This window comes from Sinocyclocheilus rhinocerous, unplaced genomic scaffold (genome assembly GCF_001515625.1).
Source record: "Sinocyclocheilus rhinocerous isolate Xijiao unplaced genomic scaffold, SAMN03320098_v1.1 scaffold116, whole genome shotgun sequence".
NCBI classification, from domain to species: domain Eukaryota; kingdom Metazoa; phylum Chordata; class Actinopteri; order Cypriniformes; family Cyprinidae; genus Sinocyclocheilus; species Sinocyclocheilus rhinocerous.
The window spans coordinates 30357-45853 of NW_015649590.1; the positions used below are offsets into that span (position 1 = coordinate 30357).

At 35.5% G+C, this 15497-nt stretch overlaps 2 protein-coding genes across 4 annotated transcripts in view; one reads left to right on the forward strand and one right to left on the reverse strand.

The window, feature by feature from the left end:
- The window catches only part of irak4 (interleukin-1 receptor-associated kinase 4), a 14665-nt gene extending 13814 nt beyond the window's left edge, over positions 1–851 (forward strand). For all 3 annotated transcript variants that reach the window (XM_016515726.1, XM_016515728.1, XM_016515727.1), the window contains one exon: positions 585–851. The gene's annotated coding sequence lies outside the window, so the exon portion shown is untranslated. The remainder of the gene's footprint in view (positions 1–584) is intronic.
- twf1a (twinfilin actin-binding protein 1a) lies at positions 353–14338 on the reverse strand. The gene is made up of 9 exons (XM_016515729.1): positions 14242–14338; positions 13390–13467; positions 12378–12556; positions 8468–8563; positions 7748–7852; positions 5276–5401; positions 5030–5180; positions 4409–4530; positions 353–1244 (listed from the first exon to the last, which is right to left on the reverse strand). Exons 1-9 carry the CDS (start codon positions 14264–14266, stop codon positions 1074–1076), a joined length of 1053 nt encoding a protein of 350 aa, XP_016371215.1. The 5' UTR covers positions 14267–14338; the 3' UTR covers positions 353–1073.
- Between the last annotated feature and the right edge of the window lie 1159 nt (positions 14339–15497).

Sequence of the window (15497 nt, forward strand, 5' to 3'; positions counted from 1 at the left end):
TTTATAGTTAATAGTTTTTTTTTTTTTATATTTATCAAATCATAAGTGTACACAAATACAAAAGTGTATACAAATTTTAAAAGCCATAACAAAAACAGGATATATAATAATAAATATACATACACTTATATTAATATATATATATTTTTTTTAATTGTCAGGTTCTCTCCGAACTGGAAGATCTTCATCACAAACATCCCCAGAGCTCCAGATGAGTTGTTCAGGGTAAATCTATATTCATTTCACATTCCTGTTGAAATTTTGCCACAACTTTCACAGAACGCTCATGTTCATGACCCAGAATGCCCTGTGTGAATCTCTCCTGTATTATGTAATAAAGGACAGTCCATTCAATGATTCAAATATTTTATTTTTCTCTAAAAAAAACAAAGTTGTACATAGACGAGTATTTGAGACGTCTGTGCACACACACACACACTCGGCACAGACAGGCTACATGTGAAACTCAAGAGCTAAACAGTGGTTTGCCAAATGACAGTAGATACTCCATGTGACCTGTGTTCGTTTTGACCTAACAGTGATTCAATCGAATTCACCCATATATTTCCATCTTCCCTTTTTAGATTCATCGTAATGCAAATCGGCCCGGCGCCTCGGGAGACGGCGGGAAAATTCACTTCAAGCCACAATCAGAGACAAAAACGTGGGAAAACAAAACAACAGAACAGCATTTGCATAGAAAAATGAGCATCCTGGCACAAGGGAACCAAAACAATCATATCAAAAGATGAGTTTATGTCGTAAAAAAAATGAGTTTGATCCATCGGATGTGAGCCGTGATTAACATCTCCCTCGTGTTTGGTAAAAAATAGAAAAATAAAACAATATAAGACACGATAAAAGGAATGGCGAAGGTTTGCAGAGATCACGTCTTCAGCAGTAACTACGACCTGATTTTGGCACGGTTTAAAATCACTAAAGCCTTGTACGATATCGTTTAATAATTGGTTCGTTTTAAAATTGAAGTACACCCCATAAACGCACCGCAGAGGTGTTTGTGTCACATTGTGCACAGTTCTGCATCGGATCGGCGCTGGTCTGCTGATGACGGGTTAATCGTCGGCGTCCTGGCCGTCTCCAGGGCGTCGCGTGATCCTGCGCTCGCCTCTTCTGCCGGGCGGCCCGCGCGGTTTGGCGAACGCCTGCTTGTGCGCGTGCTGCTTGGGGTGAACCTCATCGTACAGGAAATCGGCCGTCAGCTCATCGCCGTTATCGATCTCCATCTGCGGGGAAACACACGCTGAGATTTACGCCACACATGTCGCTTCAGCTCAGACGTTACGACTAAACATGAACAGGGCTGGGGAAATAAATCGATGCATCGCGAATCGAGAAATGATTCTGAGGCCATGTCCACACGTACACGGGAGTTTTTCCGTCTTCCGTTTTTTAAAAAAAATCTCCGTCCACGTGAAAACGCAAACGCATGCTATGAAGCACAGTCAAGAGCATGCCAAACCAACAGGTGGCGATATAATCCCAGCCGTAAAGCCATGTTGGCCAATCAGAAGCCTGAAAGAGTCTCCAGTAGGTGGCGATAACAGCGCAGGCGCCGACGTCACAAGCCAAAAACGCCGCTTTCGCTGTCTACACGATAACACTGCGACCGGAGTTTTTGAAAATCTTCGGTTTCAGTGAACTGGTGCTGCGCTTGCGTGTGGACGAACGGCCTAACCGCGTAGAAAAAGCTGCGGTTTTGAAAATAACCGCATTCGTGTGGACAGGACCTGAGATTTTTCCTAATGCATGGCGAGTCGATTCTGAGCGTAGTTTTGAACGCTGCATGCTTTAGAAACAGCCGAACTCTGCTGGCTTCCGAATCCTTGCACACACCTAAAATAATTATTCATAAAATTCGAAAAAGTTGAAACGAATTACAAGGGTGTTCACAGTGGGCTGTTTACATTAATCTCGCGTCATAAAAGCATTATGAGCCGAGGTTAAATTACAGGATTTACCCGAATGCACAAATTCTTCATTTGAGTGTGTGGATAAAAACTAGAGTAGAGCGCCATCTGCTGTTAAAAACTAAGCTCAGAATCGATTCCAGAGAGAATCGCGATGCATTTGGAAAATCTCAGAATTGATTTATCGTCGCAGCCCTAAAAATGAACCCTCTGGTGCTCTTCGGTCATTTTTGGCTGTTAAAAAAAATTACGTTTTTTTTTTTTTTTTTTTTAGAATTTTTGATTTCATTGGAATGGTATGGAACTTGGTAAATGTTTTGGTACTTGGTATGTGGGGGGAAAATAATGGACATGAAATGAAAAGCTACTGAAAAAATTTGTCACACTTGTACAAAAAAATGGAAATGAGTGGGAAGCGAATTTCATCTAGTGGAAACGTTTGGTATTGCGCCCAAACTAAATTTTACTTAAAGCTCATGTTTTGCGATATCAACTTCAAAACTTGTTCAGATTGATTTTCTCACAGTTTTAGAGTAAAACATGTTTTGTAAAATATATATTTCATATAAAATTCGAAAATAGTATTTCTGTGCATTTTTCATAATAATAAACAAATTTATTTAAACTATTTTTAGTTTCACTTTTTTTTTTTTTACTCCAGCAATAATCTGCCAAGTGTTTTCTTTAAAGGGGTCGTGAACTGAGAAACCAAAATTCCCTTGATCTTTTGACATATAAGAGGTCATTGTACTACTACTACTAAATATAATGTAGAAACTTCAAAATAGAAACTTAAATTTTCTGTAAAGCTGCTTTGCAATGATTTGTATCGTGAAAAGCGCTATACAAATAAACTTGAATTGAATTGTACTATAAAAACATCCTGTAAGTTTCAGAACTCAAAACTTTGCCGTTACTCTAAAAACAGCTTATATTGAAGGCAGTCTGCCAAAACCACAGCTTTTGTAAAAAAAATTTTTTAAAAATCATGGACATGAAATTAAAATGTGCTGAAACAAATAGTCACACTTGTACAAAATGACCAGAAATGAATTTCCTCTAGTGGAAACGTTTGTTACTGCGCCCAAACTAAATTTTACTGAAAGCTCATGTTTTGTGATATCAACTTCAAATTTGGAAGACAACTTGTTTACATTTATGGCTTTGATTTCACACAGTTTTAGAGTAAAACATGTTTTGTAAAATATATATTTCATATAAAATTATAAAACTTTTTGTGCATTTTTCATAATAATAAACTTCTATAACTATAAACTTTTTTTTGTTTGTTTCACTCTAGCAATAATCTGCCAAGTGTTTTCTTTAAAAATAGACCAAACTTTAGCGCTCCAAAGCATTCAAGATTTATGACAGTTTAAGTTGGAAATTTCATTTTCAGGTCTATGCTAAAAAAAAGTGGTTAACAAGTAATAAATGGATTATAAATATTACATAAACATAATTTAGTACCATGAAATACCCTAGAAATACAAAATATTAAATAAAAAACATAATTGAATTAAAATACAGTGAATTTATTTCACTGAAATAAAAAGGTAATTTTCACCACCATGTGAGCAGCACCAGAGGGTTAAAATGAAAAAATAAAATAAACATTCAGATAGAGTTCAAATGTGTAGGTTGAATGTGACACTGCCACACTATGTAAGATGCAGGCTATGAAAGAGAATTAGCAGCAAGTCAGAATTACAATTATCAAAAGGAAATATAATAAAATTAGGAACAAAATTAAAACTTAGAATTAAAATGACAGATATTTGGAAATTGGAAAGAAAAATAGAAATTAGAATGAAAATGACAGGAATGTAGATTTTAGAAATAAAATTAGAAAATTAGAATTAAAATGACAGGAATGTAGATTTTAGAAATAAAATTGTAAAATTAGAAATTAGAATTAAAATGACAAGAATGTAGATTTTAGAAATAAAAGTATACAATTAGAAATTAGAATTAAAATGACAGGAATGTAGATTTTAGAAATACAATTTTAAAATTAGAAATTAGAATTAAAACGACAGGAATGTAGATTTTAGAAATAAAATTGTAAAATTAGAAATTAGAATTAAAATGACAGGAATGTAGATTTTAGAAATAAAAATATAAAATTAAAATTAAAATGGCAGGAATGTAGATTTTAGAAATAAAATTATAAAATTAGAATAAAAATGTACAAATTTGAACTAAAATTAGTAAATTAGACATTCAAATTAAAATGATAAAATGTAGAAATTATAAATAAAATGAGAAAACTGTACATTTTAAAATAATAAAAATATAGTATTTGTATTCAATTTGTCATTGATAATTTAATTTTTAATAAAGTATTTTTCCAAGGTATGACAGAAATGCTGTAAACCATTTTTTTTTTTTACACACTGCAGATGAGTCATAATGATGTGCTAATGTACCATCTGTGGATTTGAACTTCTTTACCCCAGAATATTCCTCTAATCACTGACCTTCTTCTCCACCTCCATCAGCATTTTGTTCTCCACCATCTCCAGCAGCGGATTCTTACAGCTGGAGTAAAGCATCCGCTCGCGGATCCCACAGCTGTATCCCGGCATGGAATAAATAAACACTGAAACAACACCAGTGTTATTTTATCACTCACATACTATTATAGACTGTATTCATATTTGCAATGTTTTCAGTTTTTATTTTTATATTATTATGTTTTCCTTTTAAGTTTAAAAGCTTTAGTAATTTTATTTTGTGGTTTTTGTCTTTTTTTTATAGTTTTATTATTATTATTATTAGTTTTAATGAGAAATGCTGGCTTGTCAACCAGGATTATTATAGTTAATTAAAACCATACAAAAACATTTACTTAAAATAAAAAAAGCTTTAACAGAAATAAAATTATATATATATATATATATATATCATTCAGCAACAGGTGTATGTTACTTTGTAGAGTAATTTACAACAGCTTCGAACGCGGCTCAGCCAATCAGAATCAAGGACCGTATTTTTTTTTTATGGTTTTAGCGTAGTTTTAGTTAACTATAATGTGGATTAGAATAAGGGAATCATCTCCTCTCACAGTGGATGATCAAACCCACGAGTGCCGTCTGTACCTGCAGACTCCAGGTAGTCGCCCTCGTGCGAGTGTTTGTAGCGGAAGAAGTGATAGCGCGCCGCGTCTTTGGGGATCCGCTTGGGCAGATCCTTCACCTCCGTGGCGTCCGTGTTCGACAGCACGATCAGCTCCTTCTCAAAATTGATGCTCTTTGGAAATAAAACAACAGATATCAACCAAAAACTGTTTTGTTTCTCTTTATTGTCGATTGACTGCTGCATCGTGGGACGTGTGCGTCTCTCACCAGCTGAACGTAGTTGAGTTTTTTGTCCTTGAACTGTTGTAACGCAGCGACGGCCTCTCCGTCCAGAGGGAACGCCACACCCTGAAGAGTTTGCTTAGTAGTGTTCACGTGAATGTCTGTCTGAACCTGCGCACACACACAGCGACTGATTAATAACATTTATTATTTGTATGCATTTGTCATATTGTGACCCTGGAGCACAAAACCAGTCATAAGGGTACATTTTTGGAAATTGAGATTTATGCATCATCTGAAATCTGAATAAATAAGCTTTCCATTGATGTATGGTTTGTTAGGATAGGACAATATTTGGCTGAGATACAACTATTTGAAATCTGGAATCTGAGTGTGCAAAAAAATCTAAATATTGAGAAAATCATCTTTAAAGTTGTCCGAATGAAGTTCTTAGCAATGCATATTACTAATCAAAAATGAAGTTTTGATATATTTACGGTATCCTAATGATTTTTGGCATAAAAGAAAAATGGATAATTTTGACCCATACAATGTATTGTTGGCTGTTGCTACAGATATACCCCAGCGACTTAACACTGCTTTTGTGCTCCAGAGTCACATATACGCTTAAAGCCACTTATTCAAGGTACATCTGATTAGTTCATGCATTCCCTGGATAATAAACCACAGAAATGCAGTTATAAAATACCATCGGGATGATCGGGTTAATTTAGTCTCTATATCTTTCGCTTCCCGTCACTGATTTATTTTCAGGCGTCTTCGTTTCTCTCTGATCTCTGTCATTTATTCAGTGCTGTCAGCTCTTATCTCTGACCTACAGATGGGGCTTTTTAAGGAAAATGAAACTTCTACTTCCTGTTTGCAGTGTACTGCTTTCTGATTGGCTGGTTTTAGGGATGGGGCGGGCCCAGAGCCTTTCTCTGCACGTCCTTATATGGTCATGAGTTTGAGACTGATGATTCTCACTCAAGATCACATGATCAGCTCACTCACTAACAACATGTTTAAAATGCTTTTAAAAGACCCTCACAAATATTGTGCAACAGTAACTACTATCAAAAATGGTATGGTATAGTAAATGAGACATTTTAATGTTACAAAAGAGTTATATTTCAAATAAATACTCATTTAAAGACCCTAACAACTATTTACCATGGTTTCCACCAAAATACCACATTACTATCCAAAAGAGCTTTTACAACAAAATCTAAGCATTACATTACATACGCATTATAGTTTGAATAAATCTGTCATGAATAAAATGTTTTATTACAGCCACACATTTCAACAACAAACTGGATCAGAAACAGAATTATATTATTAAAAAAGGCTGATGTAAAAACTGTCATGTGTAATTTGAATGTTTATATAAAACGTAGTTTTTATGCGAGTTTAAATTTGATTAATATATTGGTTAAATAAACTATTTTGGGTTTTGAATTTTGGCTCAAAATAGCAGGAAACACAGTGTTTTCAGTGTGATTAACTGCAGCAAGTGTCTTAAGAGGCGTCGAAGCATCTCTTCATCACTGGTGGTCTGGTGTATCATTTATTGATTATAAGAGTGTTCTCTCTTTCAGATGAATGCAGTTAATGCAGGTGTTCTGACCTACACAGCCGTATCTCAGTTCCTGACAGGTACAGGTGTGTGTGTGTGTGAGAGAGAGTGTGTGTGTGTGTGTGTGTGTGAGAGAGAGAGAGAGCGTGTGTGTGTGTGTGTGAGAGAGAGAGAGAGCGTGTGTGTGTGTGTGTGAGAGAGAGAGAGAGCGTGTGTGTGTGTGTGTGAGAGAGAGAGAGAGCGTGTGTGTGTGTGTGTGAGAGAGAGAGAGAGCGTGTGTGTGTGTGTGTGAGAGAGAGAGAGAGCGTGTGTGTGTGTGTGTGAGAGAGAGAGAGAGCGTGTGTGTGTGTGTGTGAGAGAGAGAGAGAGCGTGTGTGTGTGTGTGTGAGAGAGAGAGAGAGCGTGTGTGTGTGTGTGTGAGAGAGAGAGAGAGCGTGTGTGTGTGTGTGTGAGAGAGAGAGAGAGCGTGTGTGTGTGTGTGTGAGAGAGAGAGAGAGCGTGTGTGTGTGTGTGTGAGAGAGAGAGAGAGCGTGTGTGTGTGTGTGTGAGAGAGAGAGAGAGCGTGTGTGTGTGTGTGTGAGAGAGAGAGAGAGCGTGTGTGTGTGTGTGTGAGAGAGAGAGAGAGCGTGTGTGTGTGTGTGTGAGAGAGAGAGAGAGCGTGTGTGTGTGTGTGTGAGAGAGAGAGAGAGCGTGTGTGTGTGTGTGTGAGAGAGAGAGAGAGCGTGTGTGTGTGTGTGTGAGAGAGAGAGAGAGCGTGTGTGTGTGTGTGTGAGAGAGAGAGAGAGCGTGTGTGTGTGTGTGTGAGAGAGAGAGAGTGTGTGTGTGTGTGTGTGTGAGTGTGTGTGTGTGTGTGTGTGTGTGTGAGTGTGTGCGTCTGCGTGTGTGTGTGTGTTAGTGAGCGAGTGTGAGTGTGAGTGTGTGTGTGTGTGTGTGTGTACCTCACTGAGTTTGATCTGTCGTAGTTCCTCCTCAGCGGCCGTCAGTGGCAGAGGAGCTGATAGAGCCGTGACGTGCTTCTTATATCCGCTGAGAGAAACTTCATCCTGCCAGACAGACACATGATTTACACTGTGATGTTCTTAAAACCTTAGGTGTATGTGATAGGTGTGTGTGTGTATACAGAGAGAGAGATTTGTTCAAAGTTCTAGGGTCAGTAAGATTTTTTTAATAAAGAAATTAATACTTTTATTCATCAAGGACACATTAAATTGATCAAAAGTGGCAGTAAAGACATTTATAGCGTTACAAAAGATTTCTATTTCAAATAAATGCTGTTCTTTTGAACTTTTTATTCATCTGTGAATCCTGACATTGTCTTCAACATTGATAATAATCAGAAATGTTTCTTGAGCAGCAAATCAGCATATTATTATGATTTCTGAAGATCATGTGACACTGAAGACTGGAGTAATGATGCTGAAAATACAGCTTTGATCACAGGAATAAATTACACTTTAACAGATATTCACATAGAAAACAGCTGTTTTACAATGTAATAATATATTACATTTTTCAACAAACAAATGCAGCCTTAATAAGCAGAAGAGACTTCTCTCAAAAGCATTAAACCATGTTATGGACCCCATGCTTTTGACTGGTACTAAATTGCTTCATTTTAAGTAAGTCTTCAGTTCACATCGGCATTGAACAAAACGAACCTTGACGGTGCCGAACATCTCATCTTTAATGTGTCCGAGGCCGAACTCCTTCTTGAGCGTGGCTCTGGTGGCGGCGTACAGCATTTTGTGGCGCACCTGTCAGAAAGAGCGACGGCAGATCGTGAGTTTCACATGAAAAGCAGCTCAAGCGCAAAACACACTCGTCAGAGCGTCAGCCGCGCGACACGGGAGCAACACACAAACACACATGACTATAATCAACTTAGAAAAGAGATTAAAGTGATCAAGAGTCAGTCTTAACCGTCAAATATGGGCTTTTCTCTCAAAAATGTTCACAATTGTTTGTTGTTTTTTAAGTCGCTTTGGATACAAGCGTCAGCTAAATGAATTAAAAGTAATGTAAAGGTAAAAATAACAAAGTCAGACCCCTTTAAGTGACCAAAAATGTGTGGAAAAGAAACCATGTGTCTTTACACTCGCATTGTCTAATATCCTAAGAGTGGGTTCAGATGTCATTGTGGTCAAAGACCACTATTTTACTTATTATTATTATTAATTATAAAATATTGTTATTAATTATACATATATCGATTTAGGTGTTAATTATGTATTTATCAATAATTTAATCATTATTATAAATCATGAATACTAAAACATATTTTCTAAATAACATTTTACATATAATCTTATATTATTAAATAAATATTTATTAATATTTATACATTTCTAATAATTATTATTATAATTGTTATTATAAAATAATGATATTATTTATACATATTCATTTAGTTTGTAATAATTTAATAATTATTAGTTTATATTTATAAATCCTAAAATATTTAGTATATTTTATATTATTGTAATACACGCATATATATTATTTGGTAAATATATTTAATTTCATAATATTTAAATTTTCTCATATCATTATTAGTAATATTATTATTTATTAAATTATGTTATTAATTAAGCATTTTCATTTTTAGTAATTATTTATCAACCATTTATTAATTATTATTTTTCATGTTATAAATCATAACATATTTATACATTATTTTATATATTGTTTTATTTAATAATATCTATATATTAAATTATTTTCTTTCTTATAGTAATAATAATATATGAAAGTACTAAGAGAAGTCTATCAGATCAGTTTAGCTGTTTCCAGAAGAGCTGAAAGGATCAGTAAAAGGGTAAGACAGCTCCCAGATCAGTGTTTATCCCCTCAACACACACAGACACGAGTGTTTAACGACGAGTCTGAACACGTATGAGAATGATAGGAATGTTCAGCTGTGACTGAACCGCCTAAAGATCTATGGAAGCAAAATAATGCCATATGTCTTTGAAACAAAAAAGCATGTTGACTGAAAAAACTATGCATTGCATTAGCAGTGCTTGCATTTTAATGCCTTGTATTTCCAGGGCTTGCATTTTTAGGTCCTGAAATGTAACATATTGTTTATTTAATTCAATTCAAAATATTTCACACATTTTCATAATTAAAAATTCAATGATTCATATTCACTTCCAAAATATTCAATCTGTTTAAAAATACAATTTATAATATTCGACAGGCAAATTTCGGTCCATTTTATTTCACTTATAGACCAATTATCGGTTTGTAAACATTCAGGATGCGCGCGCATCATGGTTGCAGAAAACCCGGGAGAGATAGCCTTTACGGCTACAGAATTTCACGGATATACACAAGGCATTAAAATGCAAGCACTGTTAATGCAATGCATTGTTTTTTTTCAGTTAGCGCTATTCAACATGCTTTTTGTTTCAAAGACATTTGGCATTATTTTGCTTCCATAAAGACCAGTTTATATTCTCCAGTTGTGCTGCGTTCAAGAAACAAACGGTGATCTGAAGGAGCTTTAAGATCTAGCTAGGCGTGTGCGATATATAGGGCTGCAACTAACGATTATTTTGATAATCGATTAGTTGGCCGATTATTTTTTCCGATTAATCAGATTAAAAACAAACCATTTTCTTTTTTTCTTTTTTTGACAAAAACACACTATTCCACATTCTGCCCAATGTCCTTCAAACAAACGTGCCAACTGAATGCTATGAAAGAGTAATGTTCTGCAGGAACACACGTTCTTGACCACAGTCCCGTCAGAGCCCGATTCGGACGGTAGTTGTTTCTCATATGGACGTCTGTAAAAATAAATATACTTATCACCTCCGTGATAAAACTCATGGATTCCGAATAGGGCTTAGTGTCATTTCTTTATCCTGTTAAAGGTGGTTTTGAAGCGTCTGATATTTATATTCAGACAATTACACGCTGTTATCCCCTTACAGTTCCTACTCTCATAAAATATGCTCAATGCATGTTGACCTTTAAACCTTAATTTAACTTTCAACAACAGATATTTCAGCACAATAAATGTTTTTGCGCTGATTATTAATTGTGTCTGTTTTCTGTCTGTCTGACGCGCGTGCACGCTCATTCAGTAAACATTCAAATTTAACACAGACTGTCAGGACGGACCTTTATGCAAAAATGGAAATGCCCGCGTGAATTTGTGACATTTATACATAAAGATATGACCGTTAACTGAAAGGTTTTTTGCGCTGAGGACGCACACGCATCTGTTGAAGTGCCTGACAGGGCAAGCCATTACGCTATGCATTAGCTTAAAGCTTAAAATAAAGAATTCTCACATTTTGGGTAGCTTGGATCACGTAACTCTCCTGCAGCATCTCATTCTGTTTCCTCCACTACTTTAGATGCATTTTGTCCATAGAAATAAGTAAATTCAGTGCTTTAATTTGACGCGACCGGCTGAAGTTGGACAAGTATGTAAACTCCGTTGGACGTGCACTGTGGGCAGACCCGATTAATCGATAATGAGAATCGTTGACGATGATTTTCATAATCGATTTTATCGATTAGTTGTTGCAGCCCTAGCGATATATATCGTCTGCGATAATATCGTAATCGTTGTTTTAACAATGTGTGATTTGACAATCAAGTATTTTGCAAAAAACAAAAACAGTGCGAGTGTGTTCTTTCACTGCATGATTCAGTCTATTAAAATACATTAAGAATGATCAGAAAACTCAAAAAATGTATACATTTATATCATTTCATATAGTTAATATCACACGAAGAGTGCCGATTTTTTCAAAAATAAGCATGATCACAAATGTGATATTGATTTTATGCAACAGTTCAATAAACAAGTTAATATTAAGAGACTTACGTTTTAGACACTATATTGTCTGTTTTGCGCTATTTCGACAACAAAAATAATTCCAAACACAGCCACAGCTCTGTTTTGCGTCTCTGAGCAACGTGACGGTGATTCGTTCCTGAATGAATCACTCGTTTAAATGATTCGGTTCAATCGCAATGACTCACTTATTAACAGTGACTCGCTGCCACCTACTGGCGGTTTTAATTTCACATTTAAAGTTTATTTTAATTATTTAAATAATTTCGAATAACAGCATGCAACGTTTTATGTTTGTTTAATATATCAAAACATTATTTATGCATTCGTGACTGCAGGTTAAATGCATTCATGTTCTGCATTAAACAGTAGTGTGTAAGTGCATCTAAATGCCATATCAGATGCAGCTTCTGCGAAGATTAATTTTGTTGACACTGATTTCATTTGTTTGGTAACAGCCCAAATGTCTTATTATTCTAATTCACTGATTAAATGTAAGAATTTGACTGTGAAAAATTAACTTTATTAAAGGTAAAAAATGCCCATAAAAGGTAAAAATCAATTTAAACTTAAGGAAAAGATTAATTTCTATCACTGATGTGAACTGAGCACCACACAGAATATGCAGAATATCAAAAACTCCGCACAATAACACACTCGGCAATATATCGTCTAGTTATCGTTATAGAAAGAGCCCCAGAAAACATCGAGATGTCATTTTGTGATCTAGAGGATGATCCTGACTGGTGTCTTACAGGTGAGTGGTCAGGTGACCAGGCGATGAAGATCCACTCGTGTCCCAGGCTGTTGGTGGAGTCCATGCGGTACAGGATATAACAGGGCAGCTCTTTATCCAGCGCAGGAAGCACAAGAGCATCATAGTCTTCCTCCCAGCTGCGAGCGGCCGCTTTGGTGAAGCCTAAAACCAGCTCCTCTGAAACCACATCCACCCCAATCACTCATTCTGTGTGTCATGCACATCTGGGCCCGTATTCACAAAACATTTCATCTCACCACTAAGAGTGCTCCTAAACACCAGCAAAGAGTTTTCTCTTAAAACCTATTCGCAAAGCTGCTGAGACAAACGTGTACTAAGGAACAGACAGAAGTCTTAAGCTCAGCGTAAGGGGGCGGGGTTAACCTCGTTGCTATGGATGACGTCAGCGTGCTTATTAACTATGCACACAGTGATTGGCTGATAGTCTCTGTCGGAGATTTGTTCATAGAAATATTGTAGAGTGCGATATTATGTTGCCTAAGAGTCACTAAATAAACAAGTATGTGTTCGGCTAATTGTCAGCCTCTTGCATGTGAGCTTCTCGTAAACAATTAGTGAATATTAGTGCTGTCAAACGATTAATCGTGATTAATCGCATTCAAAATAAAAGTTTTTGTTTACATAATACATGTGTGTGTACTGTGTATATTTATTACGTGTATATATAAATACACACACATACAGTATATATAAACATAGCATATTTTTATTAAATATATACATGCATGTGTATTTGTATATACATAATAAATATACACAGTACACACACATGTATTATGTAAACAAAAACTTTTATTTTGAATGCGATTAATCACGAAATACTCTTAGAGCAAAAAATTATGAGTCCTAAATTTAGGACTGACACACCCATTATTTGTACGATTATCTCCTAAATCGGCGAGTTATGAGCTACTTTTAGCCTTAAGCTGTGTTGTGAATACAGGCCCTGATTTGTTCTGTTTGTAAATGATCCTGCGTGCGGTTTTTACCGTTTTCGATCACGATCTTCACGAGTCTGTACTCTCCGTTCCTGGCGTTGCCAAAAACATCCTTCACCTCGTCAGCAGCTAGAAGACAAGCGAACAAACAAACGTGTGAACTACAAGCAAATATAACATCAGCCGCTGATTATAATCAGGCTAATCAAGGTCTAAAGCATCAGAGTCAACAGTGCCTGACTAATTGTCATTATTATCTAGTATGAATATAATATCTCATATATTAATATTAATATATAAAGTAAGGTGTATGTTTTCTGAAGCTCTGACTGGCTACAATTTTATATAAACTGCATATAATAACAACAACAACAATAATAATGGAAGCAGTGTTATTTTAGTCGTTTAAGGAATTTTGTTGTGCATTTTTTCTTCAAAAATAAAATATATATAAATAAAATAAAATATATATCAATTCACACACACAGTGATATCGTTCTCTATATGTAGAGCCATTCATTACAACACATCCACTCAGAGCTATGACTTATATATATATATATATGAACATATAGGTGTAAGATACTCTGTGTTCAGTGTGAGATATTACAGTATGCTGGTGTTATTATGGGATGCATGTGGCGCGCGATGAAGGCGTTGGCCGCGCTAGTGAGAAGCACAACTCTGGCCATTACAAAACACTGATGCGATCAATCATGAAGATGATTTTAATCATAAACCTCAGGTCTGAGGGAGTGAAATCACTGCCGACAGACGCGCTCGATTCACAGCTTCATTTGTTTTCTAAACGCAGCATTTCGGCACTATGCGAGTTTCTCGCCGCTCGCTCATCCTCACCAAACAGATCCTGATGTATAAATCATAAGAATATTTCGCTCTTACCCTGAATACCCGTCTGATGAGACATTATTTCGCTCGGCGGAGGATGTTTGGAGACTCTCGATCCCGGAAGAAGGAAGCGGAGCGGCGGTGACGTCACGTGCCTCTGACGCGTCACCCCTCCCTCCGCACTGCGCATGCGCGGACATCAAACAACCTAATATACAACCTAATAATATCTTCATCTTCTATTACATTGTGTGTGTGTGTGTGTGTGTGTGTGTGTGTGTGTAAGAATCCAAATCTTACACCTTTAGGTATATAGGCTAACTATATATTTGTGTTCTCCTATCTTAATAGTTTCTTCATATTCTTCATTTGCGATGCTTTATAAAATCTCTTCCTCTAAAACATAAAAACTGAGGGTTTTATGGGTTTACAAGGTTTTCTTTTTTTTTTTAATTAATTTTTTAATCAATTAGCAGAAGTTCAAAGGTTGAACATTAATATGTGCCTGCAGTAAAATAATGTGTTCATGCTGCATAATTAATCAATTATGAAACAAATAAAATTTCAGCTGTAAAGCAGCTCTACAGAAGACAATAGAGTTTCAGATCAAGTTTTTGTACAGTCAGATCAATACTGTTTTCTCAATATTAAATGTCTTTTGCGATATAATAATAATAATAATATGTTTTTTGTATCTTTGTGGGTGGTTGATGTGCATAATGTGTATGAATATGTTTTAATTTCTAATGTATAAGGTTTTGTTGAAATGCTGGCTACTGAGTCCATCACAAATTTCCCCTTTGGGGTCAATAAAGTACATTTCATTTCATACTTGAAAATTAAATCAAATGAACACAGAAAATAGTAAAAAACATTTTAAAAATACAATCTATAAAATCTATAAAAATATCAAACAACAGATATTTATAATACTAAAATAACAATCAGATGGAACCTAATTATTTTATTTTATTTTATGAAAACATCCCAATATTATTGATTTTACGTAAAATTGATAAATAAATAAATGTTTAAAATAAATAAATAACAATACTGGTGATAATAATAGGCTAAGCCTAAATAAATAATAAATAAAACATTTAAAAAAAACTTTTTCTTTCTTTCTTTTTAAATATCAATCCAAACGAAAGTCCTCTAAGATCCTCTGAAATTTTGGAGACGTTCGGTTTGTCAGACCTTATGATTTGCGAAGAGAGAGAGATACACACACACACACACACACACAGAGAGAGAGATACACACACACACACACACAGAGAGAGAGAGACACACACACACACACACACACA

Bases quoted from the DNA above. Each gene is read 5' to 3' on its own strand.
- twf1a (XM_016515729.1), bottom strand. From the start codon at position 14,266: ATGTCTCATCAGACGGGTATTCAGG. The intron at 5,402-7,747 runs GTACACACACAC...GTGTGTGCGCAG, and splicing joins GACAGATCAAACTCAGTGAG to GTTCAGACAGACATTCACGT. The intron at 4,531-5,029 runs GTACAGACGGCA...GTGTTGTTTCAG, and splicing joins CGACTACCTGGAGTCTGCAG to TGTTTATTTATTCCATGCCG.